The following is a 26,031-nucleotide window of genomic DNA, read 5'->3' as shown; positions in this document are numbered from 1 at the left end:
ATTGAATTCAGAGGTTATTTTCAGCTTTGGGCTTTTCTCGTTTCTCAAGAAAGGCAGATGTTTTTCTGGTGACTGGCTTGAAAGCCGAGTGGCAGTTAGCCCCGTTCCCCCAGCACAACGGTCTGTCTCCCTTTTCCCCCAGGCATTGCTGAAGTTTGGGCCGTGCCCATCCAGTGACTGCCTGAGTCTCAACACCGAGCCCGAGAACCCCTGTTGGAGGGCATGATAGAACTTTCCAGAAGCTGGGCTCTTGGTGTATACAGTGCATAGTCCTATTTTGCTTTGGCTCTTTTAGAGTCGCCAAAAGAGGTTTGTTCCAGCAATAACTGCGTTCGCACTGCTCCACGCATACCCACACTGATTCTGGTCATGTGGCCGCTGCTGGCCGTCTGATGATACACTGATGGTTAGTTTGATAATAGACTTGGGGTTCATGGAGGCTGCAGGTCCTCAGTTCACTTGAGACTAAAACCAGTCATCACACTGACCCAGAGTTACTTGCCACTTGGGAGCACGGCTCTAAGCCAGACTCAACAGATTTTCCAAGTATGTGTAATTTAAGCATCAAAACTTAGTCTTGATATTCCAAGGTAGGTTGTTAAGAATTGTATGTTGAAACCTATTAGTTCTACTAAAGTTCACATAGGACATGGGACAAGCTGGTGGCAACAAGCTTGGTCTGAGGATGCACTGGAAGATTCTCGCTCAGCCGTGGGCCGTGGGGCTTTCTGAACTTCTGGGCGGTGTGGGTCCCTCCCAGCTGTAAAGCTATGGGGGTCTTGGCTCTGGTACACGCTCCTAAGCTCTTTGGAAGAACATTTCCCTTCTAAATGTTTATCTACTATTGATGTAATTCCCAGGTAAACACAGGATGTCCAGTTTAACTTGAATTCCAGATAAACTTTTTTCTAGTATAATTATATCCCAAATATCACACAGGACATGTTTATACTTTAAAAAGGAGTTCTGGGACTTCCCTAATGGTTCAGTGGTTAAGAATCTGCCTGCCATGGAGAAGGAAATGGCAACCCACTCCAGTACTCTTGCCTGGAAAATCCCATGGACTGAGGAGCTTAGTAGGCTACAGTCCATGGGGTTGCAAAGAGTCAGACATGACTGAGTGACTTCACTTCACTTCATGGCATGTGTGAAACATATTCATCTTAATTTCCATGAAACAACACTCTGCAGTCTAATAAAACTTTTATCTATTGTATATAGAAAAAAAAAAAAAAAAGAATCTGCCTGCCAGTGTAGAGAACACGGGTTAAATCCCTGGTCTGGGAAGATCCCACATACTCGGAGCAACTAAGCCCATGTACCTCAAAGAAGAGTAGCCCTCACTCACTGCAACTAGAGAAAGCACATGCATAGCATCAGCCAAAAAATAAATGATTTTTTTAAAAGGACTTCTGAATTCAAATTGAGCATCCTGTATTTTTAGTCTAACTCTGCCTGCCCTGCCCTCTTCTCTGCACTGTGATTATATGTCCTTGGTATAGTCTACTTGGCTCCTACTGCCAGTGAGAAATTTTAAGTTGTCCTCACAGGAGTTTCTGACAAATCTGAATCTAGGGCTTTAATTCAAGAAGCTCACAGAGCCCAACCCCATTTGGGCAGTTTCTGGAGTTGTAACTAAGACCTGCATCCACAAACACGCCCACCCTTCCCTTGGAAACTGCTTCGAAGCCCCCCTCTTCTATTTACTGGGCCCCTTCTCTGGAGCTGGGGGTGTAGCAGGAGGAGTGACTGGATGTTTGTTAACTAACAGGCATTTTAGGTTCTTAGTTTTGGGAACAGAGCTCTAAGGCTGATTCTTAAACTTCAGTGAACTGCCTGAAGGTTCCAGATTACTAGGACTATGCTTTCTCAGTTTTTTCCTAGTCATGTATGGATGTGACAGTTGGACCATAAAGAAGGCTGAGTGCCAAAGAATTGATGCTTTTGAATTATGGTGTTGGAGAAGACTCTAGAGAGTCCTTTGGACTGCAAGGAGATCAAATCAATAAACCCTAAATCAATCCTGAATATTCATTGGAAAGACTGATGCTGAAGCTGAAACTCCCAGTACTTTGGCCACCTGATGTGAAGAACTGACTCACTGGAAAAGACCCTGATGCTGGGAAAGATTGAAGGCAAGAGAAGGGGATGACAGAGGATGAGATGGTTGGATGGCATCACCAACTCAGTGGACAAGAGTCTGAGCAAGATCCAGGAGTTGGTGATGGACAGGGAAGCCCGGCGTGCTGCAGTCCATGGGGTCACAGAGTTGGACATGACTGAATGACTGAACTGAACTGATGCTTTCTCAGGAGATCTGGGGAGGTGCCTCAAAATCTGCATTTTAACAGGTCCCCTGGCAGCCTTCTTTAACTGCAGACTCAGATCTGGTCCCAAATTCTGTATTTCTTATAACCTTGGAGATGCCAATGCTGCAGGCCCATGGGCCAGTCCTGAGTAGCAGGGCTCTTAAGTGTAGTGTTCTGATGCATGCTCTGAGTGGGACAGGCTGATCAACGTTTGCTCTCACTTCTAACAAAAATATGCCCTCCTCCACTTAAAGAACGAAAAGGCACTGTCACTTCCAACCATCCGTCCCCTTGCTTGGAGCCACCCAAGAAAAAATGAGCCGAGGTGACAAGGTGGTATCAGTGTGGCAAATTTTTTACTGAAGTAGTGACATCAGTCCCAGTCGTAAATTCTGTTTCGTAGCAACGATTCCTTAGGCCAAACATGGAGATGCCCCAAAGTCCATTTTGGTCCACTAAGTGCATCTCTGCTAGCTTCCAGGTGAGGATGGAGATGCCAGTGGGTACATAGCATGGATGGGAAAAAGTAGGAAATGGAATTATTCAACGCAGCTTGGGAGTGGGCAGAAAATGTTAAGAGCCAAGGTCATGCATGTTTCCCAGTTGAAATTGTACAATGTAAAGCCATATTTACAGCTTTAAACCTCAGTAAACATTCCGTAAGTACTGGGTTCCACCAGTTTTTCCTACATGTTAACCAGAAGTTTAAGAGCTTGCATGAGGTAGTTCTGATCCTAACTTCTGAGGCACATCCAAAGTCCAACCTCCCTGCTTCTCAGAAGAGCAGTGGTCCAGCTCCCAGTCGTGGAAGGGAAGTGATCTGTGGTATCAACAGGCCGGTGATGGTGGGCGGAGTGGATGTTGCCAATTCTAATGGCCTCCTGATCCCTCAAGAACTGGTGTCCTTCGTGTATGTATGTTCCTGTGATGTTGGGAAAGACTGAGGGCAGGAGGAGGAGGAGATGACAAAGGATGAGATGGTTGGATGGTATCACTGACTCAATGGACATGAGTCTGAGTTGACTCCGGGAGTCGGTGACAGACAGGGAGGCCTAGTGTGATGTGGTTCGTGGGGTCGCAGAGTCGGAAATGACTGAGTGACTGAACTGAACTGTTACTGTGTACTATCTAGGACAATGCAAAAGAATACAAAGGAACATGTAATTTTCAAAAAAATTTATTTGGCTGCACTGGATCTTAGTAGCAGCATGTGGGATCTAGTTCCCTGACCAGGGATTGAATCGGCCCCCTGCAATGGGAACGCAGTCTTAGTCACTGGGTCACCAGGGAACTCCCAGAAATAAGTAATTCTTAACCAGTAATGTAAATCCAAGAGACCAGGAGCTCATAAAACCACACATGGACTCTGCTCTCACCCAGATCCAACGCTGGAGGGCCCCAGTCCTTCTAGGACTGGTTATACCACCAGTACACCATGCCTGCAGGACTCCTCAGGTCACTGCTGGTGTATGGTTGCTAAAAAAGAGCTAAGAGTTCTTACCTTAACATAACAGGGACAGAGCTGCTTAATCAACAGAAAAGGACTGATAGAATGACAGGAAAATAAGAGATGAGGCACCATGGTTTCAAAGTACAGCAGCAGCAATGTAGTTAAAATTAGGTATTTATTTTGTTCCACTCAACTGAGGCAAGACATCCCTGGTTAGAGGTTCGAGGGCACCCAGATCCATGGGAACATGATTCTTTCTGGGGGATAGGGAGAGACAGCAGCTAGAAGTCCAGACAGTGACACACAACCTTGGAGATGCCACCAGATCGCAGACTTCACACTGAAGGAGAGGCTTTTTATTGGCAGCCATCCCTTGTATTTAACAGGGTGAAGCAGTGATTGTAAGAGGTGAAAGCTGGCTTCCTGCCAAACTAGTTTCACTGTGGATTAGAGGGCAGCAAGGTCAGTCAAGTCACAACTGCCTAGTTTGAAGGAGACAATCCGTACAAGTAGCACAGCTCTTCCAAGTAGTAGACTCTCATTCACATGATTAGCCAAGGTGCACAAAAAGAAAACCTAAAGGATCACAGCAAGGATGGGACGAGAGAGGGTGACCCATGCTGCAAAGCTCGACAGATGCAGGGGACCTGGGAGAACAGGGTTTTCTCCAAAGGGCTTCCCCACCGTCTCTTCTCAGCCTACTCCAGATCTAGAAAGCTGCCTGCTTGTGCAGGGATCTAACTAGGAACTCTGCTTTCCACTCTCAGAAATCTACAAACCCTTTAAGGTCTTGTTCCCTGGTGATGCAGAGGCGGGGCTGGGTGGGGGGCTGGGTGCGGGGGGCAGTGCAGAAGTGGTCAGGGCGGAAGCAGGGGCAGCAGGCGCTACACAGCTCGTCTACAGGGAAAGGCTCGCTCTGCTTCGGCAGAGGCTTTTGTGTCTACACGTTCGTGTTGGGGCAGCAGTCTGTCCCTGGGCAGGCCTGGCTGTGTGTCCTTGGAAGACAGACCCGATGGCAGACACGCATCTTGGCCCAACCCAGTCTTCTTCAGACCCTGTCTAAAAACCCTTATATATTATCATAACTCAAAAAATAAAAGACATCCCTACCCCACCCCCCCACCTCATCCCCAGTCTAAGTGGCCGTATTTAGGGGAAAACTGGCCCTGGGCCAGCAGACAGGCCCCCACGCAGATCAGATCTTCTAGTACCGATGAGTACACGGCATTCCAGCCACAATTTCCGACTCGATTCCACAGTGGTCCTGTCCTCTGAGGATTTTGAAGAAGCCTGGAGAGCAGAAGTAAGATGCATTTAGTCTGCTTGGATTCTGACCTTTGCCGACATAGCCAGCGTGCATGCTCAGTCGTGTCTGATTCTTTGTGATCCCATGGACTATAGCCCGCCAGGATCATCTGTGCATGAGATTTCCCAGGCAAGAATACTGGAGTGGGTTGTCATTCCCTTCTCCAAGGGATCTTCCCGACCCAGGGATCCAACCCACATCTCCTGTGTCTCCTGCACCAGCAGGCGAATTCTTTACCACTGAGCCACCTGGGAAGTCACAGACCCAGCTCTGAAAGACGGGGGAGTGGAAGTCACAAACCAGCCCCAAAGCTGTCACCAACCGGACACAAGGCGCTCGGCGGGCTTCCACTTACCCTCCAGCCCAGCCCTGTGTCAGACTTCTGGACGGTACGGCCCCGCCCCCTGCACCTGTTGCCCTAGGAACCAGGACGAGCACGTGTGGCTCGAGGCCACGCCCCCACCCACACCCCCTCGGGATCAGAGGCTGCCCTTGTGGCAAGCGGAAACCCCAGCTCCCCAGCACAGCGGGTGGACACGATGCCCACTGTGCCCTGGCTTGGGCGCCCTCTGAGCGGGGACTGTGCTCACCATTGTCACCCCAATCAGTGTTCCAGGAGTTGCCGACCAGCCAGTAGGGGGTGCCGTCCTCCACTCCCCAGCCCAGGATGCGGATGGCGTGGCCTCCCATCATCTCTCCGGTGACGTGCTGGTACACCCCTGGGGGACGACAAGGCCCTTCAGACTCAGCCTGGGCACCGCTGGTCTCCCACAGCAGCCCACCTGCTCAGCCGGCCAACTCCACACAGGACAGATGGAGCCAGAGGAAAGGACGGGCCCTGGGTGTTCCATGGGAAGACTCCAGGGAGTCCCATAACATCCGGGAATTATTTAAATGTATTTTTGAAAGCCCAGCACACTCGGAACATGGGGGATAAATATTAAGATGGAGTGCAATGCAATGTGCTTGTTGCCTGCCTCTTAAGTTAGAAACTCTGATACATTAAAACATCAATGATCATTTGTTTTCCAAACTGGGACTCCCTGCAATGACTCGTCAAAGGCATTCTGTGGCTTAAGAGTTTTAAAGTGCTACTCTGGGGCACCCCGTGCAGGCTGGGCGCTATGGGAGAGGACTGGGCTGGCAGCTGCAAGGCTGACTGACGGGAAGAGACACCCGCCGAGGTGCTCAGAGGACCACCAGGCTACCGATGAATGACTGTCTAATCGGAAATGTGTTCTCTTATATAACGTTGGTGGAAGTTAAGAACTGCCAGGTTTATAATTTTTTCTCACCAGGCAACTTGGTCTTTTTTTTTTTTAAATGACTGGAGAGCTTTAAGTTTTCGAACAAGCAGAATGCAAAATGAGACAGAAGTCCTTAGCACAGACCATTTGTCTGGGCTGGGGGATTTCTAAGACAGCTCTGGGGTGGGGACCATCCTGCCCCCTTCCCCCGTTGAGTCCCTATAGGAAGGCGCTCCCCGTTTCCTCACCCACTGGGGGCGGGCACAAGGCTAAGTCTTTATCAAGACAAAGATGACGGAGGAGGTCACTTGGTGCGGCACGGGAAACCTACAGTTACTTGCGGACATGATGGGAAAGGGATGGAGGTGGAGAGATGGGGCCGGCGGCTCCAGAAGGAGCAGAAAGGAGGAGACGCTTGGGAGGAGCAGGAGTTGGCCATGGACAGGGCAGGTGAGGGGCTGAGAGAGTGGGCAGTGGCGGCAGGCACTATTGGAAGCCCGACGCCCACCCGGGACGTCCTGCCAGCCAGGAACCCACACGTCCCTCCCCGGGGGCCGTCGGTGGGGTCGGGGGGATGCACACCAGACTTGTACAGCAGGAAGTCCGAGTACACAGAGAAGGCCCCCTCGACTGGGCCATTCTTGTAGATCTCTGCCATGATCTCCTTCTCGCTGCTGGAGACACTGTAGGAACTGCATCCTGTGAAGAAACCAGCCGAGTGAGGCGGGCGCCTCCTGCAGGGGGCCAGCAACCTCCCGATTCGTGGGGATGCAGCAGGCGGGATCTTGCCGTGTGTGTGCGTGTGTGCACGTGTGCGTGTGTGTGCATGCGCAGTAAGCATGAGGCCCTAGAAGCAGGGAAGGAGCAGAAGGCTCCTAGGCCAGATTACTCCCCATGACTGAGGGGTTTGGTCTCTTCCTTCCGAGTCTGAGGGTCTAAGGCTCCAATCCCACTGGTGTCAGGATGGAGACGTGCAGAGAACAGTGTGCTGCTCCCTCCCATCAGAGGCATTAACCACAGCGCTTCTCCTGACCTGTGACTCCAGCGCCCTGGCCTCCTCCCTCAGCTTCCCTGGGCCCAGGGCCGGGGGTCGCCCACCCCGCTTACCAAAATGCTTGTCTTCTTTGTAGGACGTGCCGTAGCCGGGCTCACAGGTCTTGCTGCACTTGGGGGTGTCCCCCTCACCGGTGCACGGGGGCCGGGAGCCATTCACGTGGTGCTCACAAGGAGGGATGGAGTACGGTCTGCAGCCTGAGGGGCCAAGAAGAAAGGTGGGCGTCAGCAGGAAGCCCCTCAGAGGCCTGAGAGAAGAATCAGGGCGCTAGCTCATGAGCACAGAAGTCACCCAGAGTCTGTGGCGCCAACACTGCCCTCTTCCAGTTGCTGCCTCTGTGTACACAGGGCTGCCCTGTCTTCTACCTGAGTTTTCAGCCAAGCGTTCAATGTACCCTCAACCCTGATCTTCACTTTATAGGGGAAAATGAGACCACTATTATTCCTGCTTATAAAATCCATCTGGCTGGATGGGCGCTAAAGGCAGACACTCACCTACATGGGAGTTATAGAGGCCCCCGGACACTAAGCCTTTCTTTGTCCAGAAGTTCCAAGCTCCAGAGGGGAAGCCGCCGTTACAGCTGAGAAAAGAGCCACTCATTAAACAGTGTGAGAGTTGTCCTGGCTGCTCCCAGACCACCACCCAGTACACCCATCACCGCCTTCAGCAACTGGCCCATCAGTTCTCCCAGATCCCCAAAAGTCCCCAACTCTTCTCCTGATGGTCATTTCCTGCCGGGAATCACCCAGGCCTGCCCACCAAGTACTTTCACAATCAGAAGTACTTTCATAATCAAGTGCTCACCAGGAGGCTGTCTCTTGTCTGGACAGGGGTTCTCAAAGGGCAGCACATGGGAATCCCTGGGCTATGTTACAAATACCGGTTCTAAGGATTTCACTGCTGTGGGCTGAGACCTAGGCACTCCCGTTTTACTTTCTTTTCACCCCCCGGATTTTTCTAATCTGCAGCCACATCTGAGAATCACTGTTGCAAAACCAAGGCCAGAACTGGCAGAAAACAGGGAGCTGTGTTCCTAATGTGGCTTATCTGGGAACCCATCAACCTCAATTACAGAGGAGACAGGCCCCAAGCTGTTCCCCAAGGAACAGGAAAGGAGAAGCTCAATAAAACCCAGAAACTAAACCGGGAACATCTGTTTTCCCCCCGACCAACCCCCAAACCAGCCCTGTGGGGGGCCAGCCTGGTTTCAGGAGCCTCCTAAAAGCAGCATCTCCCAGGGCCTGCTTCCAGATCCTGGGGGCCCCAATGTGTCTCAGTGGAGACATCGTCCTGCCCGAGGGAGTATCACGCCTGCCCCCTACAGGGAGCCCTCCGGTCCAGTCCACCCACAGGTCTCCTGGGGCAGCTCCCGGGGGCTCCGACTCACCCTTCTCCACACTCGAGGCCACAGCAGGTCAGCATGTCCTCAGCAGACACCTCCACGTTAACACGCCCATTGCTGTGGATGCAGATCCGGTCAGAAATGGCTTCCACAGCCCCGAACGCCTGCCGGAACAAGCCCCAGGAGGTGAGTCCCGCTCCGCGCTGCGGTCCCTCCAGCCCGCACCCAGGAGGCCACAGCTGACACCTCGGGCCTCCTGGTGGCTGGTTTCTCTCAAGGCAGCTGGGGGTCCCAGGGCTCACGCTAGGCTTTAAAGCAAGACACCAGTTCACCCCAGACCTCTACATGGGCATTTGGTTTATTTCTGAAACATGCAGTTTTTGGATTTTTAACATAAAAGTATAGCTTGCACAAAGGACAAATACTGTTATGATTCCACTTATATGAGACACCCAGACTAGTTAGCATTATAAGAGCTCCCCCACCCAAAATAACTAAGTCAGGGGTGGAGTGTATGACTGGTGGCATAAATGACGCCACCTTGGGCCCCTAGAGCTTCTCCCGTCCTTTTGCTGATATACCTTGACTGCATGATGCAGTGAATCACTTCTATGTCATCAAAGGCTTTAGTATTTAACAGACTTTGTTTCATAATCATTAGGACCATGTAGCCTCTATGTTCTGTTAGTCCCCAAACAATGATGAAAGCCTTCACAGACATAATGCCTAGTTATCCATTCATGAATCTTAAGAATGTACTTCCCATTTTCAAGCTCCTAACCGCCCCTTTCCATACCCTAGATTAGCTATAAAAATCCAGAGGCTCCTCAGTGGTATGGGGTACAGCTGCAAATGGTTCCAGACTCTTGTCCCCACTAACATCCCCCATCCTGATCCTACCCTGTGACTCACCCTGTAATAAACTGATTTGCTGATTAAAAAAAAAAAAAAGAAAACAAACAGAAAAATCATAGTACAGGGAACTTTACTAAGTGCGCTGTGGTGACCTAAATCAGAAGGAAATAAAAAAATCGGGGGATATATGTAGCTGATTCACTTTGCTGCACAAGAGAAACCAACACAGTATTGTAAAGCAATTATGTGTATGTGTGTTCAGTCGTGTCCAACTGCTTGTGACCCCACAGACTGTAGCCCGCCAGGCTCCTCTATCCTGGGATTCTCTAGGCAAGAATACTGGTGTGGGTAGCCATTCCCTTCTCCAGCGGAGCTTCCCGACCCAGGGATCAAACCTGGCTCTCCCACACTGCAGGCAGATTCTTTACTGTCTGAGCCATCACTCCAACAAAAATTAAAAGAAACAAAAAAAAGTCACGAGAGACAGAAAGTAGAAGAGTGGTCGCGGGGACTGGTGGAGGCGAGCAGGAGTTTGTGTTTTGTGGGGATGGAGTCTCAGCTCTCCAAGGTGACGGGTTCTGGGGACGCAGGTGGTGATGGTTGCACAGCAATGGGAATGAACCCAATGCCACCGGCTGGCACATGAATGACTAAGATAGTTACTTTTACATCACGTGTTTTACCCACACAAACACAGTTAAGACAGCTCACTGATACAGATGCACTGCTACTTCATGAAGCAGTGTGGGCATGCCAAGTCGCTTCAGTCGTGTCCAACTCTGTACGACCTTGGACTGTAGCTAGGCAGAGCAGGGGTCAAAGCTAATGGTGTCTGCTGATGGCCCAGGACAGGGTGTTCAACAGAAATCAACACTGCTTCACAACCCATATGTGGGACATGCCTTGTACAGGACACTCTGCCTGTCAATTCTTCCACCTCGTCCTGCAGTGATTCACAACCACCAGGCATCTGTCTTTTACACTATGGGAGACTGAGCCTCGAGAAGTTTATGTGACTTGCCTAAACTCAACCTGTCTAACCTTAGATCCTCTGGTTGATCCCGCCCTTACCCAGCCCCTCGCCCCAACCCTCCCTTCTGGTCAGCAGGGCCTCACCCAGCAGGAGCCACAGGATCCCTGGTCTCTGATCTCTTTGATGGTGGGGCAGTTTGGCCACTGTTCCCGGGCGTCGAAGCTTTCAGGCAGAACCATATCCGCAGCAAATGCATCTCTGAAAAAAGAAAGGTCTCCATCACAAGCCGTCACCCTACAGTTCGCACCCCCAACCCCTGTGGCCTCGGCTCTCTTTGCAGGGAGAGGCATGACGATGTGCAGAGGAGGCCATGTGCAAGGACCATGTGCAAGGACGTCACCTTGGAATTTTATTAGAAAATTTTTTTTTTTGCTGCGCCAAGCAGCATGCAGGATGTTGGTTCCCCAACCAGGAATTAAAATCATGCCCTCAGCAGTGATAGCATGGCGTCCTAACCGCTGCACTGCCAGGGAACTTCCCACTTGGAGCCTGATAAAAACAAAACTGGGTTCTATTCCTCCAAATAACTTACCATTCTGTATACTTCTGCCTAAACTTATTTTATGCTTATTTTTTAAGAGTTTTAACCTCAGGGTTCAGATAATTACCTCTTTTGCTTTCCCCATGCTTCCCCGAATCAAACATCTGCCAGATGTTCATCTTTTTTTAAACATTTTCACAATTGTGTGATGGTCCCATCACTTAACTATCCCAGCCTCACAGACTTTTCTAATGCTTCCTTCAAGGGAAGTATCTACGTGAAACATGCAACATTAATGATAAAACGAAGAAAAATAAAACATTAACGGCAGATCACATGACTTTTTTCAGATTCTCCTTATTCAAGACCATTCAGACCTGGGGCCTCTCCCTCTGCAGCTGGGACACCCGAGAAGCAGAGGAGGAAACTCTGGCACTGGGAGCTGGCCCTGCACCTCGGGCAGGGTCCCTGCAGCCTGGTGGGGGGGTGGGGCGGGCGAGGCCTCTTGATGCCAGGGAAACCCTCCTGTCTCCCCCTTTCCCCTGTGCCAGGCAGAATCTTGCTCACATGGCAGCGATGCTGGTGCAGCTGGGCGCCCCACCCGGGAGCGGGTACCCACCTCTGGGGCAGCTTGGGCCCTCCCAGGATGGTGCCACATAGCTTCTTCACGTAGCTCAGGTCCACGTTGTAGAAGTTGTGTCCGGCCTGGAAAAGAGACCCACCCAGAGCAGTCACCCACCAACCTGGGGGGCTGGGGGTGTGGAATGTGCACACCACCCACACAGGGCCTGACAAGGCCAGGGGGCCCCTCAACCCCAGAGAGCAAGGGTGCTGGGGCACTGCTACAGAATGAAGTCTCCCCCCCCAGTTCATGTTGAAACCTAACCCCACCGTGATGCTGTTACACAGTGGGGGCCTTTAGAGATGGTCAGGTCATGAGGGTGCAGCCCTCAAGAATGGGACTAGTGCCCTTCTGTAAGGAGACCCCAGAGATCAAGCTTGCCCCTCAGGCCAGGTAAGGACACAAGAAGTCACCACTTTCCACCTAGAAAAGGACCCCCACCAGAACCTGGCCATGCTAGCACCCTAATCACGGCAGGCTCTCAGCATCAGCTCAGCTGTGAACTCCACGGGCTGGTTTACCCGCCATCACCTGCACGTGCCCGTACTCATACTCTCACTCACACACACACACACACACAGAAGGGCCAGGGCAGTGGGTATGGGCCTAAGCAAGCCAGGACCATGAATCAGATCAACTGTCCAGGACACACCAGCCCGTGGGCCACAGCTGCACCCCTCCCTCAGGAGTCAGAATGCACAGAAGGGTCCCCCAGCCCACCTTCCAAGTGGTGTTTTGCTTGTTAACAAAGTTGACCAGCTCATCGGACAGAGGAGGGAAATGCAGATTGCTCCGGGCACTGGTCAGCACCAGCAGGCAGCTGAGGGTGGCCAAGAGCTGCCACATTTTCGAAACTGGATCGGAGGTTCACCTGGAGAGGAAAGGACACAAGACATCAGTATGTTTCTTCCTTCGGTTCAAGTGCTCGACACACACAAGGCACCACCTCAGGATGAGCTGCTCTGGGTGCCTCGTCCCATCCTCTCTCTGCCGCCTGCCCCCTCATGCTCCTTGGCTTCCCCTTCCGGAGCCAAGGTGTCGGCAGAGTGCCTGCAGGGACCCCGGCACCCGCGGGCTCTCATGCCTCGTCTCAGAGTCCCAGCCCGTGCCCACAGCACACAGGACTGCACGATAGACTGAAGGTGTGTCCCCCACCCACAAATTCAAGCAGCAATCCTACCCCAGAAGGTGATGGTGTCAGGAGGTGGGGCCTTTGGGGGAAGGATGACGTCATGAGGGTGGAACCCCTATGAGTGGGATTAGTGCCCTGATTATAAAAAAGACCCTACAGAGCTCCCCTGCCTCTTCCTCCATGAGAGGACACAGGGCAGTCTGATCAGGCAGGGTGGACCACACTGGCCCCTGATCTTGGACTCCCAGCCTCCAGAACTGAGAGCAGTAAGTTTGTTTGGAAGCCACTGCCTGTGGCGCTCTGCTGCAGCTGTCTGGATGGCTAAGAGAGATGGTGCCGTCCAGGAACACAAGACAGCGAGCCAAGGAAGGGCTGTGCCATGCGCGTGAGGCCCCCTGATGTGGGCAGGGCACCGTGTCACTCAATCTCCAAGGTGCTGCAGGGCCAGCTAAGGGATCACAGTCTGAAATGGTGCTGGTCACTGCATGGTCTGTGAACCGACCATCTCGTGAACTATGAGGCTGGTGCAAAGGCAGCCTGCTGTCTGTCAGAACCCACCCCAGGGCCCAGGCGACAAGCGGTGCCAACAAGTCCACCCCAAACAAACAGATGAAACCAAATCTTTATGCAAAGTCAAGTCCACTGCCCCTGCTGCCCCTGCCTCTCCATGCACTTCTGGAACAAGTTTGGGGCTTTTCTCAAGTCTGAGCTCCCAAAGAGTAAACACCTTTCCCCGTGATCACGTCTCAACTGGAAGCTCAGTCAGAGAGAAAAAATGAAACCGAAGATATATCTCACGAGCCACGTTTTGAACACCAGACAAGCAAACACAAGTCCACCTCCAGCTCCGCATGCCTTTCTCAAGAGCCGGGAACCAGAGCTGGTTTGGCCGGTCGCACAGGTCTCCTGGGACTGTCTGTGGTTTTTCCAGTCAGACAAGGACTCTGCTTCAGAGACGGGGCTCCCGAGAAGGTAAGCCATCCCATTACCACTATGGTCTTGGATCCTGGACGGGCCTACAGCTCAGGAGACAGGCGAGTTCTAGCTAGGCCTCTGAGTCACACTCTTAGGCAACAGGCTCTGATGAAAGCAAGAAATATGACCCAGGTGCCACAGCACCACCAGGCCTGGGGAGATGCCCTCTCAGTGAGTTGTGTCTATGCGTGTGTGCACTGGGGACCCTCCTGTCCCCAACCTCAGGAGCTGGTCCCTGCGTCACCTCCTCAGGTCACAGGTTGCCGTGAGTGGAACTGGAAGATGAGGTGGCTCACAGCACTGAACAGGCTGCCTCCCACACAGTGAATTATATTTAAGCAAAACAAATCTAAATTTATCTGTTGCTTAAGCAACAAGCCACTGGGAAGAATCCATGTGTGAGGCTAGCCAGGCAGTTCTGGAAAACAGCAGTGACGGAGGCCTGAACCCCTGGAGTGGAAAGGTATGAAGAACTCCGAGTAATGCCAGCTCAGGAAGGGGTCCATCAACACAACAGGCCACTTGGAGGCACAGCCTACGTGTGGCAGAGGCGGGGGAGGAAACGCACATCTACATTTCGGTGGATGGGGTTTGCACAACTGGTTGTGCATTCAGAAAAAGGAAAAAAAATAAGACTGAATCTTTACCCTCAAGTTCTTACACACATACACACAAATGCTACATGGAACAAAGATCTTGCATAAAAACACAGAAGTTGTATGAGAAAATAAGCACACTCAAAAAAAAGTCGTATTCGGACTATCCTGGTGGCTCAGGGATAAGGAATCCGCCTGCCAATGCAGGAGACGCAGGTTCAATCCCTGAGCTGGGAGGATCCCATATGCCGCAGAGCAACCAAGCCCGTGAGCCACAACTACTGAGCCTTCGCTCTAGAGCCCGGGAGCTGCAAATACTGACCCCGTGAGCCACACCTAGGCTGCAGCCCCGGCCTGCCAAACACGGGAAAGCCTGCGCGCAGCAAAGACCCAGCAGAGCCAAAAATAAAATAATCTTTAAGATTATTAAAACAAACAAACATAATACTGGAGTGAGGAAGGCCTAAGACTGACATCAAACAGAGCCCTTAAGGGGAAAATGTTTGATTACATGAAAGTAAAGCCTCCCTTTAGAAAAAACAAAATGCAAAGTGACAGACAAAAAACAGCCCTTACACATACTTAAGGCTTTGCTTCCCTAGTAGGCAAAGGACCCAAAATCAGAAGAGAAACAGCATAACAGAAAAACAGCCAAAGGATATACACAGTACATGTACAGAAAAAGAGCTACAGAGGGCCAATGGATATTTAGAGTTGCTCATAAAAGAGGTATTTATCTTCCACCACACTGCCAGGAGCTGTAGGGTTTGATCGGTTTCCGTGGGGTTAGCGGTGGGGAACCAGGCGCTGCTGCTGCTGCTTACCCATCAGTAGGTACCGCCCAGCCTCTATCAGCTCTTCAATCCACACACCCTTTGACTCAGCAATCTGACCTTTTGAAATGTATCCCACAAGCCTCAAAACGCAAAGATACAGGTACACTAAACAGTCTTGGTGTTCACAAAAGACCAGAAGAAAGCATCTATAATAGGAACTGCTAAGTTGTAAACGGTTAAATAATGAAATACAAAAGCAGCCATTAAGAAATGAACTTGTGGAAGTGAACCATATCGTACTGACAATAACATTTGTGTGCGTATATATATGTGTGTATATATACATACAGTAAGTGAAAGAAAGCAAAGGAGCAGGTGAGTCATGGCAAGTGTGGGCACTCAACCCGCGTACACGTTTATTCCTGTCACTACACGCAAAATGTCAAGAAAACCATACACAAGTCACATGGAACTGCTTACGTTCGCCATACGTGTGCGTGCTCAGTCGCGTCCAACTCTGAGACCTCACAGACTGCAGCCCGCCAGGCTCCTCTGTCCATGGGATTCTCCAGGCAAGAATACTGGAGTCTGTTGCCATTTCCTCCTCCAGGGGATCTTCCCAACCCAGGGATCGAACTCACGGCTCCCAAGTCTTCAGCACTGGCAGGTAGATTCTTTACCACTGAGCCACGAGGAAGCCCACGTTCACCATATAGCCTTCCCTCTTTTTGTTTCTATTAATTTTTCTTGAGTGAACATGCTATATTCTAAGTTTTGTTTCTGTAGGAAGAATAATACTGGTGCTACCAAAGACCGAAAGCCACCCAATTGAAAGAACATGTTCTGAGGAGGCCCGAGATGCATTTCCAGTCGGAGGCCGCCTCTTGAGTGACTTTCCGCTCAAAATGCTTACCCTTCCCATGTTCAGTGACTCACAGGGAGGCTGCTGCTCACGTGACCCCGAGTCAGGGAGCCTCCAAACTGTCAGGAAACATTTCACTGTACACGCAGGTGCCAGGAAGGGACGCAGGGGCTCTCCAGGGCTTCTTTTAAAAAGGCTTCTGGGCAGAGAAGAGGAGGGCTCCTATCGATGCCCTGACTTACACTTGCCATCTCAACACTGCCCTGAGAAGACGGGTGGGTTCCCTACATACAGACCCACCCCTGCAGCTGGAGGCCGGGCCGACAGGCCCATCAGAAGCATAGCTGGAAGGGTCGCCACCCTCGGCCCTCAGCGCAGCCTGTCCGGGTCCCAGGAACACAGCTGGGTCCCCAGGAAACCAGAGGCCATCCTCGTGAATGCTCCGTGTCTGTCAAACCGGAGTGTCCCCGGGACCCCTGTGGGCTTAGCCGGCTGCCTGATGCGCAGAATTGGGTGCTTCCGTGCAACCTGATCACACCTAAGATTTCTCTGGTTTCCTGGTGGCAGGAAACTCGGGCAGCTCCCAGCCTGAGCCCGGGACCCCACCCCACTTTCCTGCTCTGTGGGTCCTACTCCATGGCTCCTATCAACTGTTCTCCCAGCTCAACCCTGGCCTCAGTGAGAACCAGACATGCGAACCTGGGGATTACAGCAATGCACAAACCACCGCCCCAACTCGCCCACTGGGGCTGCAGTATCACATGACAGCATCTGGGTTGCGGTTCAAGGATGAGCTCTAGGCGTGTAGTCCGGAGACCTGGATTCCACTTACTTCCTGTGTACCTGCTTTCACTGAGCCTCAGTCTCACCACCTGTAAAATGGGGCTAATGACCACTCGTGTCCCCCAGTGGAAGTCCAGAGTGAGAGGAGGGTACCTGCCACAGTCAGAAGGCAACAAAGCCTCCTCTCTCTTCTCTTCTCTCCTTTCCCCATTCACAGCCCATACCAGACAAGCCCAGTTCACACAAACTACCTACCTACCGCACATCACAAACAGCCCGAAATTAAAACAGGTGTTAACTCCAGCTGACCTCCCAATGGGCCCCCCTTTCTGAGGGTCCGGAAGCTACTGAGATCCCAGAGAATATGAAGTCAAGTTTCTCCTCCCAAGGAGACAGACCGAAGTCCAGGGCACTGGCAACTGCATTCCTGGGGGTGCTGACCTCCACGGGCATCGTGAACAGGGGACAAACGATGCGCAAACAGCTGGAGACCCAAGCTGTGCTGTTAGCCAGGGTCACCACCTCAGCACGAAACACAGTCAGTTTTCACTTCCCCTCTTTCGGGCAAACATTTCCCTTTTCTCATTCTGTGGGGGTATGCTCCCCCTTAAAAACCAGGGAGAAAGAACAGAAAGTCCTTACAGTGAGGGAAGAGGCCCCCATACAGGATTACAACACCTGCAAGTCACCAGACCCCGTCAGGGCGTGGACGGAGTAGGAGCAGCTGTGGGCAGATGTGAGTTCCAGCCCTCGGTCAGCTGACTTCCTGGGAAGCCAGGGCATGGGCTCCTCTATGCCCTCTGGCCCTTTTCCAAGCTAATCTCTAGCATTTAAAAATACGGGCTGTCTCATGTCTTTCGGCTCCAGACCCCAGAGCACTTTTGTGTCCAGCCTCCTGAGAGCACAGCTGCCTGCCACACCTCCCTGCAGCCAGCTGTGGGCTCCGGGGACCGGGACTCAGGAAGGAAGGGACTGCACACGGAGTCCTGACATCCCAGGGATATGCAGCCAAGCCTGATCTTTTATTTATTTTTTAATTTAGTTTTATTTTTGTTGGTGTTGAAATGTATGGAGTCATTTATTTATGAGTACAGCTGTGCAAACAGCTGGGCAAACAGCCCTCCCAGGGCTTACAGACGCACCCTCTGCCCTGGGTGCCTCCATGAGATGGGGAGCTGGTGGAGTTGGAAGCGCACAAAAATGCTGATAGAACAGAGGCCTTTAGGATAAGAGCCCAAGCTCGATGTTTTAAACAGTTTTCTTATGTGGTTAAGAGCCCTTTGCAGACTGGATTCTAAATCCTAAGGAGACAGGACATATAATACCTGAAATTTCCAAACTGGCCACCTGCAATCCACCGGCTAATCCAGAAAAAGATGGATGCACGTCCAACCAGTCTTTCGTCTGGTCCTGTGTTCCTCCTTATCCACTGCTGTTGTTTCGTCTCTGAGTCATGTCTGACTCTTTGTAAACCCAAGGACTGTAGCCCGCCAGGCTTCTCTGTCCACAGGATTTCCCAGGCAAGAATACTGGAGTGGGTTGCCATTTCCTTCTCCAGGGGATCTTCCCAACCCAGGGATCGAACCTACCACTGAGCCACCAGGGAAGCCCCCTATCCATTGTTGCCACTCAAATACTGTTGACAGCTGGCTTTCACAGTTGGCTTCAAAGAATTGAGTGCCTACATTCTGCCAACAGCTACAAATTGAGGCTATTTCTTATGCAGCTGAGTGGCTCTAGGTAGGGGTAAGGTGGAAGGTTTGGAGGGCTGTGAACATTCAGTGGGACCATGTTAGAACTTGTGTTTCTTTCTCTCCCACAAAGCTACACTTGCTTCTCGCTGCCGCCATGAGCATTTGTGCCCTCGAAGCTGGGGCCATTTCAGGGCACCCACGCAAAGCCAGGCACCCCTTCGTGGCCCCTGGATGTCAGCTGCTCACCTCCACCTCCACGCTGGAGCAGCTCAAGCGCCTTGACTTCAAAGGGGCTCTGATTGAACTGAACGACACCGGGGACCCCTCCTCTTTGAATCTGAATAATAGCCTTGATGTGGTCTTTCTGTTTGATGTCTTGGTTCCTAACGGAAATGCGCTTAGCTGCTTTGAATTCATACTGGAGCTCCGTAACACCCTAGAAGGGTGAGATGGAGGGTCGAGTGGGAAGGGACATGGGTAAACCCATGGCTGACTCATGCTCGTGTTTGACAGAAACCAGCACAATACTGTAAATCGATCATCCTTCAGTTAAAAATAAATACACTAAAAAAAAAAAAACCAAGCCAAAAGGGCTGCCAGTCTTCATCTTCACAGCGCTAAAGAGACAGATAGCCAGACACGAGCTGGTTATCTGGCCCCTAGAGCCAGGCCCCCTGCAGCTGAATGCCCCTAAAAGCAAGTGGTGTGAGACCCAGAAAAGGCACCTATCACATCACTGCAGGCGCCACAGGATCCAGGAGCCATGAGAGGGATCCCACCACCCTCAGCCACCTAAACTCTTTAGAAAACTCATGGGGACTCTCTCTGCTCCCCATTTGCCAATCGTCTGCCCAGAATGAGTGACTAATTCCCATCAAGTCCCATGGTGTGGCTTTCTCAAGCTGCTCTCCCCTGGTGCCTGGAAACCATATGACTGCAGTGCCCACAAATGGAACATCACTTAACACACCATTGACCAAAGATGTATTATGGTCACAGGCATCAGTTTCTGCAAAAATTCCCCAGTCAATAATGTGTTAAGATCAGTCACAGCAGCTCATACCCTACAAAGGGAAGAAAAATACTAGTCTAGGGCTAAAAAGGGCTTTCCAGGTGGCTCAGTGTTAAAGAATCCACCCGCCAATGCAGGAGACGCAGGTTCGATTCCTGGGTTAGGAAGATCCTCTGGAGGAGGAAATGGCAACCCAACCCATTATTTTTGCCTGGGAAATCCTATGGACAGAGGGGCCTGGTGGGCTATAGTCCATGGTATTGCAAAGAGTCTGGACACGACTGAGCCACTAACCAACAGGCCTAAAAATATGGACCCCCAGAAAGGTCCTTGGCAGTCAAAAAATGTTGTGTTTTTGAAAAGCAAGACCATTTGGGCAAGGCTCTGGAAAGCTGTAGAAGCTTCTGCTTGCCAGCTTGCTCCCAGATTCAGACGCTAACTTTCTGAGATGCTGAAGGGGTCATCCATCCCCACTTGGTCTCAGTTACTGAAACGGGCATGCTGCCTGGATTCTGAAGGACCTTGAGGCTACTTTATAAAAGCTTTCAGAAATCCCTGAAGATTCAAATGAGATTAGTGTTCCAAGCCTCTCCAGCCCGCAGGAACACAGCAGCTCCCTAATCTAATTCGCGGCCAGACGACATCTCCCTGCTGGCTGGGCACTGGGGGCACAGAAACACAGCAGGTACAAGAGCAGGCGGCAGAAGGGCCTCACCTCTCTTACGTGGGCCTGCTTTCCTTCCCCGCGGCCCTGAGGACACTTGCCCCTCAGCAGGGTGCTGCCTGGCTGGGAGCAGACAGCCCTAGAGCCGTCCAGGAAGACAGTTTCCTGGGGGCCACGTGAGGACATATTCTCATGGAACACATCTCCCGGTGCACACGCCTGTTACCTCCTACCCCCCCGCAGGGTAATTCCTTCTGTCCTCAAACGCACCCCACTGGGCGGTGGGGGGGATCAAGATCTTCCTCAAATGATGGTTTGCGTGTGCCTGCATGCTCAGTCGCTCAACTGTGCTCGACTCTGTGTCCCGGTGGACTGAAGCCCACCCGGCTCCTCTGTCCATGGGATTCTCTAGGCAAGAATACTGGAGTAGGTTGCCATTTCCTTCTCCAGGAGATCTTCCCGACCCAGGGAACAAACCAGTGTCTCCTGCATTGATGAGTGGATTCTTTACAACTGCACCACCAAGTAAGCCCAAATGATGGTTTATTTTGCTCTTAACCACCAGAACACAGCACCCCCCAAATATCTGCAGAGTTAAGTAGATGCAGAACAGGTGGGGGCTGAAGGCTCCCAGTGGATGTGTGACAAGGCCTCAACCCTGGAGCAACCTCTAGGCTGATATCGCCTTCCCAGGTCTTACACAAGCCCAGAAGCCATGGGACTTGTTTGTTCCAATGAACACATCTTGCCCAACTCCAGGTCAGCAGGTCATGGAGAAGCCCAGCCTCGCTGGATCTCTTGGCAGAATAGCTGTTCCCACTGTGCTCCATACGGAGTCCTTTCACTATCTAGATATTTGTCCCACTCTCCTTCCCGTACCCTTGCTGGTAATTCTAGGTTATCCTGATGGCCACACTGAGTGACTTACTGGCAAAGTAAGAGACAGGTAACCACAGTCAGACTGCGGGCACATCCCTCCTAGCACCCAGCATTCATAACATAGTAACGCTGGAAAAGGACCCTTGGTCCTGATTAAGGCTTTTCTTTCCCAGGTGAGGGGACCTGGAGCTTGAGAAAAGACCAAGGGCAAGCTCTGGATGGTGTACCTGGATAGGGACAGAACTGCCATGAAATGGAATTGCAGAGATTTCTCCACCACCATCTGGGTGACCCAACCCCCCCATCACGTCACAAACCTGCAGATGCCTCAGTTTTCTCAGAAGATTCAGACTGCCAGTACCCCGAACCTACACGTGTCCTCAAAGTTAAAAAAACCAGAGACTATTATCTAATTGAAGACGAGTCCAGATGCCTAGGTTAGGATCAAAAGAAACCTTCTTAAGTTTCAGCTGTTGACAAACATACTAAAACCCACAAATTACCACTGATCAACAACAAAAATAGAAAAACCTCATCATCAATTTCCTAGGGCAGAGAATTAAACTGGAATTCCCAACCATGCAAATTAAAACAAGGACAGCTTTTCAAACACATCAGATGGGCAGAAATTAAAGTCTGGTAATACCTAGTGTTGGTAAATATGAGGAGCAAGAACCCTCACGGCCCTGAGAATATGTTGGTAAAACTTCAGTGGACAGCACTGACATCTATAAAATGGATGGTGCACACACCTTAGGACCGAGCACCTTCCCGACTTCTGCTTCTCCCCCAGAGAAACCCTTGCAACTGTCTTAGAAACAGGATACTGTAGCCTTGTGAGGACAGTGAAAAAGCAAAACCTACCTAACTGTCCCTCAGGAGAGGAATACACTGTGCACTTAAAATGAATGAACTGGATCTGTACGTATCAATGTAAATCAATTTCAGACATCAGTGGAAAAGGATACATGTGATATAATTAAAGTCATGTGCATTTCAGTAACATTATTCATAAACTGATACAGATACAAGGATCAAAAGAACAATAAGGGGATTAAAAAATAATCATGCAGGAAAATTAGAAAGAGAAGAGCTGGGACATCCCTGGCAGTCCAGTGGTTAAGACTTTGCCTTCCAATGCAAGGAGGTAGGGATTTGAGATCCTTGGTTGGTTGGGGAGCTAAGTTCCCACATACCTAAGTGGCCCAAAAGCCAAAGCATAAAACAAACAATGTTGTAACAAATTCAATAAAGACTTTAAAAATGGTCCACATCAAAAGAAAAAAAAAGAGAGAGAGACAGAGAGGAGAGAAAGCAGATAGGAGTTACAATGTCCCTTAGGAACTAGACACAGACTTGCAGAAAAGAAGCTGAAAGTTGCTGCCTGCAGAGGGGGGCTGTGACCAGGAGGGAAGGCTCTGACTCCACCACCCACCCTCCTTCCCACCCAGACACACAAGGCTGAGACAAGGAAGCTGTGGGTGCCGCAGAAAGCAGGTGGGGATGAGGCTTGGGCTTTAAAAAGGGACTGAAGTCTAAATATTTAATGGTGTTCGATCCCTAGATCCCCCACCCACCCAAACTAGGGTGGAAGGTGAACATACCAGCCATGGAGGGACTCGGGAGTCATTTCTCAAACACCTGGCTTAAGCAGCCCTGGAGTGGGCCCTGAGTGTTACCCAAGAAAGATGAAGATCCAGGGCACTGAGTGTAAACCTAATAAAATGAAGACCCAGGACCAGGGGCAGAGTGACAACTGCCTCCTAATACCCAGTGAGTCCAACACACACCTGCATGTGGCTCAAGTAGATCCACCAACCTACTGTCCACCCCGACCACCCTACACACAAGACTGAACTGTATCAAGGTGCCTGATCTCAATGCTCCTTGACCTACAAAAATTACCATTTCATACAGTTCAACCTCTCATATTTCCAATACTTTCCTTCTGCCAAACCATCAAAAACAAACAGCAGACATTGTGTGTTTTCATCCTGGAACATTTCAGTCCTCTCCTAAGGACAGGGATATTCAACACAATCACAACTCATCACCACATTTAAGAAAACCACCCAACCGACATTCCAAGGTTCACCTGAAAGCACTCTTCCTTCACTCCCCAATGCAACTGCCAGTGGTAACAAAAAAAATCTTAAGCCCTAAAACGCATGCAACTTCCTACTCCCAACTCTCAGGGCCAGTAGCTGGGGAAAGAGCCAGTCCACAAGGAGGGCCTCGGCTCAAGCTGCTGAGTCAGCAACACACAGGCAGGTGCCTCCTGGAGACAAAGGGCTTCCACCCTCACTACCTGACCAGTTCAGAAAAACGGCTGTCCTGACGCTGTGGCAGCGGAGGTAATTGGAGCCAGAGCCCTTGTCTGGTCCGAGTTGCCTCCCCCTTGGGCCTGTGACGCCCCCAGATGAGGGATCTGCACCTTTCCACTGGGCAGTACCCCAGCTCTAGGACAGATGCCCCTAAGAGGTCTGAGTGAACCCAGGGCACCTTCAACTCTCTTTGGGAAGGCCACACAGGGTGGGGCGGCCCAAACTCTTTCTCCACAAAGCTTACGGGTCACCACTACCTGTGCCAATAGGAAACAATCTTCCATGGAGTTAACAACGTTAAGAGAGAAGAAAAGGAAAGCAGCCTGCAACCAAACCGACACACTGCTAAGGCTCTTTGTCTTACCACCTTGCATCACCTAAAGATTCAACTAGATGAAGGTACATTGGCAGATATGCCCCTAGTGAAAACGCCTGAAGGGCAATTTTTCCAAGGTAACCAAAGGTGCTAGGTCTCCCTTTGAACCCCATGCCCCTCCAACTGGGTATGAATCTCAGTCAGGTAGAGGATAAGGAGCCTCTCCTTCCCCTGTGCCTGGGGAAGGGGTTGACCAAGGCCCATAATGAAAGCAAATCCAATTCATATCTGCCAGAACAGGCTGGCTGCCTCCGAAATACAGTCACCCCACAATGCTCCTTCTCCCAGACCTCCAGAGTCATCAGCTGAGGGGCAGGGGATGCCCCAGGGACTCTGCCCTGCCTCTCCGCTCCCACAGCACCCTGAGCCCAAGCCTGACTCCCTTCCTCAGCAGTGTAGGGTTGGGGCCGGCATTCCACTCCCCTCACACTCCCAGGGAAGGGGCTGGCACCCCGGGCCCTAAAGTCCCCTGTCCTCCCCTCTACTTAGCTTCTCCTCCATCTGTGCATTTAACTCTTCCTGTGGGTCCCACCCCGCTCCACCCAGTTCCAGATTCCGGTTTTCCAGTTTCTGTCTGCTGGGGTCCCTGAAATTCTATGGCGGTGTGCAGAAAGTTGCGCAGGAAAATCATCGACAAAAAGAAAACAAGTAAGATAGATGTTGATAGTATTTACTATCAACTCAGTGATCTGCTGAGGAAACAGGACCAGAAGCTCACAAAGGGCTGGGGAGCCTGAGGTCGAAAGCCAGCAGGGATCCAGGCCAAGCTCTTCCGCGCAGACTCCTCCCTCGGGAGCGCCGGCAAACTCCCCGCCTCCGGCTCTGGAGACGGCGGGCCGTGGGGTCGGGTGACCCGGCCCGGGGTCCGAACAGCGCCCGGGAAGGGGCACGAGCCTCCCGGCCAGACTGGCAGTGCATTCCGGCCGCCCGCGCGCAGAGCTTGCTTTCCTCATCACAACCACGTCCGGGGGGGGCGCGATGCCGCTCGGCTCGCCGGGCTGCGACTCCCCGAGGGTCCTCGCTCCCAACGGCCCGGGACGTTGCTCATCCCCCCGCCCGCCCGCACTCACCGCGCTCCGCCGCCTGGGCCTGCAGCCTGAGTGTCCGGGCAGCCGCTGAGCTGATGCCTGGGCAGCCGCCGTAGCTTCCCGCAGCCGCCCCTGCGCTAAGTACGGCGCCGGGCCCCGCCCCGGGACCGGCTGACTCACCACGTGACCACCCACGCGCGCGCTCCCCCCAGCCCTGGAGCGTCACGTGGCCTCCCGCGCCCAGCTTCGCTGGGTTCTGCTTTGACCTGGCGCCCTGCAGGCACCGGCTCATCGCAGGGCCAGGGAGCAGGGTTTCTGAGTTCCCGCGGCCTATCCCCGGCGCACTGGGACCCTTGCAGAGAAGAAGGGGGCTGCAGGCGGCCCTCAGGGCCTCGCCTCGCCTGGCGAAATTCCCCGGGGTCGCCCTGGACGGGACGCAGCGTATCAAAGCCTCGATCCCTACTTGTGTGGAGAGGATAGTTTTTCCTTATTTCATTGATCTAGAAACCACTGCCAGAGATGGGGGCATCGAAACATCAGGCTTCCCAGAAGAGCCTTAAAAGGTTGTTAGCTTTAATGGAATGTCCCTATCAGATATGTAAGAATTTTTTTCTTTTAAGTAGTCCTCTGTCCATGGAATTCTCCAGGCAAGAGTACCGGAGTGAGTAGCTGGTTCCCTTCTCCAGGGGATCTTCCCAAGCCTGGGATCAAACCCATATGCCTCGCATTGCAGGCGGGTTCTTCTACCATCTGAGCCATCAGGGAAGCCCAACAAGAACACTGGTGTGGGTTGCCATGCCCTCCTCAGGGGGATCTTTCCAACCCAGGGGTCGAACCCAGGTGTCTCACATTACAGGTGGATTCTTATTTACCGCTTGAACCCCCAGAGAAGCCCAAGAATACTGGAGTGGATAGCATATCCCTTCTCCAGGAGATCTTACTCAGGAATGCAGCCGGGGTCTCCTGCACTGCAGACGGATTCTTTACCAGGGAAGCCTGAATTATTACCACCGAGTACTAATTTCAAGAGCTGCATCAGAATTTCTGTAAAGGCATGACAGGCAAAAATCCGTTTCGAAAAAGGGGTGCCAGGGGGCCTGTCCCAAAGAGAATGTACATAGCAAGTACAATGTTATATTTGGAGTTTACTTCCGGATGGGGGTGCGTGCAGAGGCTGATGGAGATGTTTGAGGGGTGGGGTCAAGTCCCACCCTGCTCCATGAATCCACAG

General features: G+C 51.7%; 1 protein-coding gene across 1 annotated transcript; it reads right to left on the bottom strand.

Moving 5' to 3' along the window:
• Nucleotides 1-3,470: 3,470 nt before the first annotated feature.
• Nucleotides 3,471-24,982, bottom strand: CTSB (cathepsin B). Its single transcript, XM_065907965.1, has 10 exons — nt 24,843-24,982; nt 12,420-12,570; nt 11,697-11,782; nt 10,680-10,794; nt 8,754-8,872; nt 7,861-7,946; nt 7,420-7,563; nt 6,895-7,011; nt 5,656-5,784; nt 3,471-5,049 (listed from the first exon to the last, which is right to left on the bottom strand). Exons 2-10 carry the CDS (start codon nt 12,543-12,545, stop codon nt 4,964-4,966), a joined length of 1,008 nt encoding a protein of 335 aa, XP_065764037.1. The 5' UTR covers nt 12,546-12,570; nt 24,843-24,982; the 3' UTR covers nt 3,471-4,963.
• Between the last annotated feature and the right edge of the window lie 1,049 nt (nt 24,983-26,031).

Source organism: Muntiacus reevesi, chromosome 17, assembly GCF_963930625.1.
Source record: "Muntiacus reevesi chromosome 17, mMunRee1.1, whole genome shotgun sequence".
NCBI classification, from domain to species: Eukaryota; Metazoa; Chordata; class Mammalia; order Artiodactyla; family Cervidae; genus Muntiacus; species Muntiacus reevesi.
This window is presented reverse-complemented; position numbering and strand designations above follow the sequence as displayed.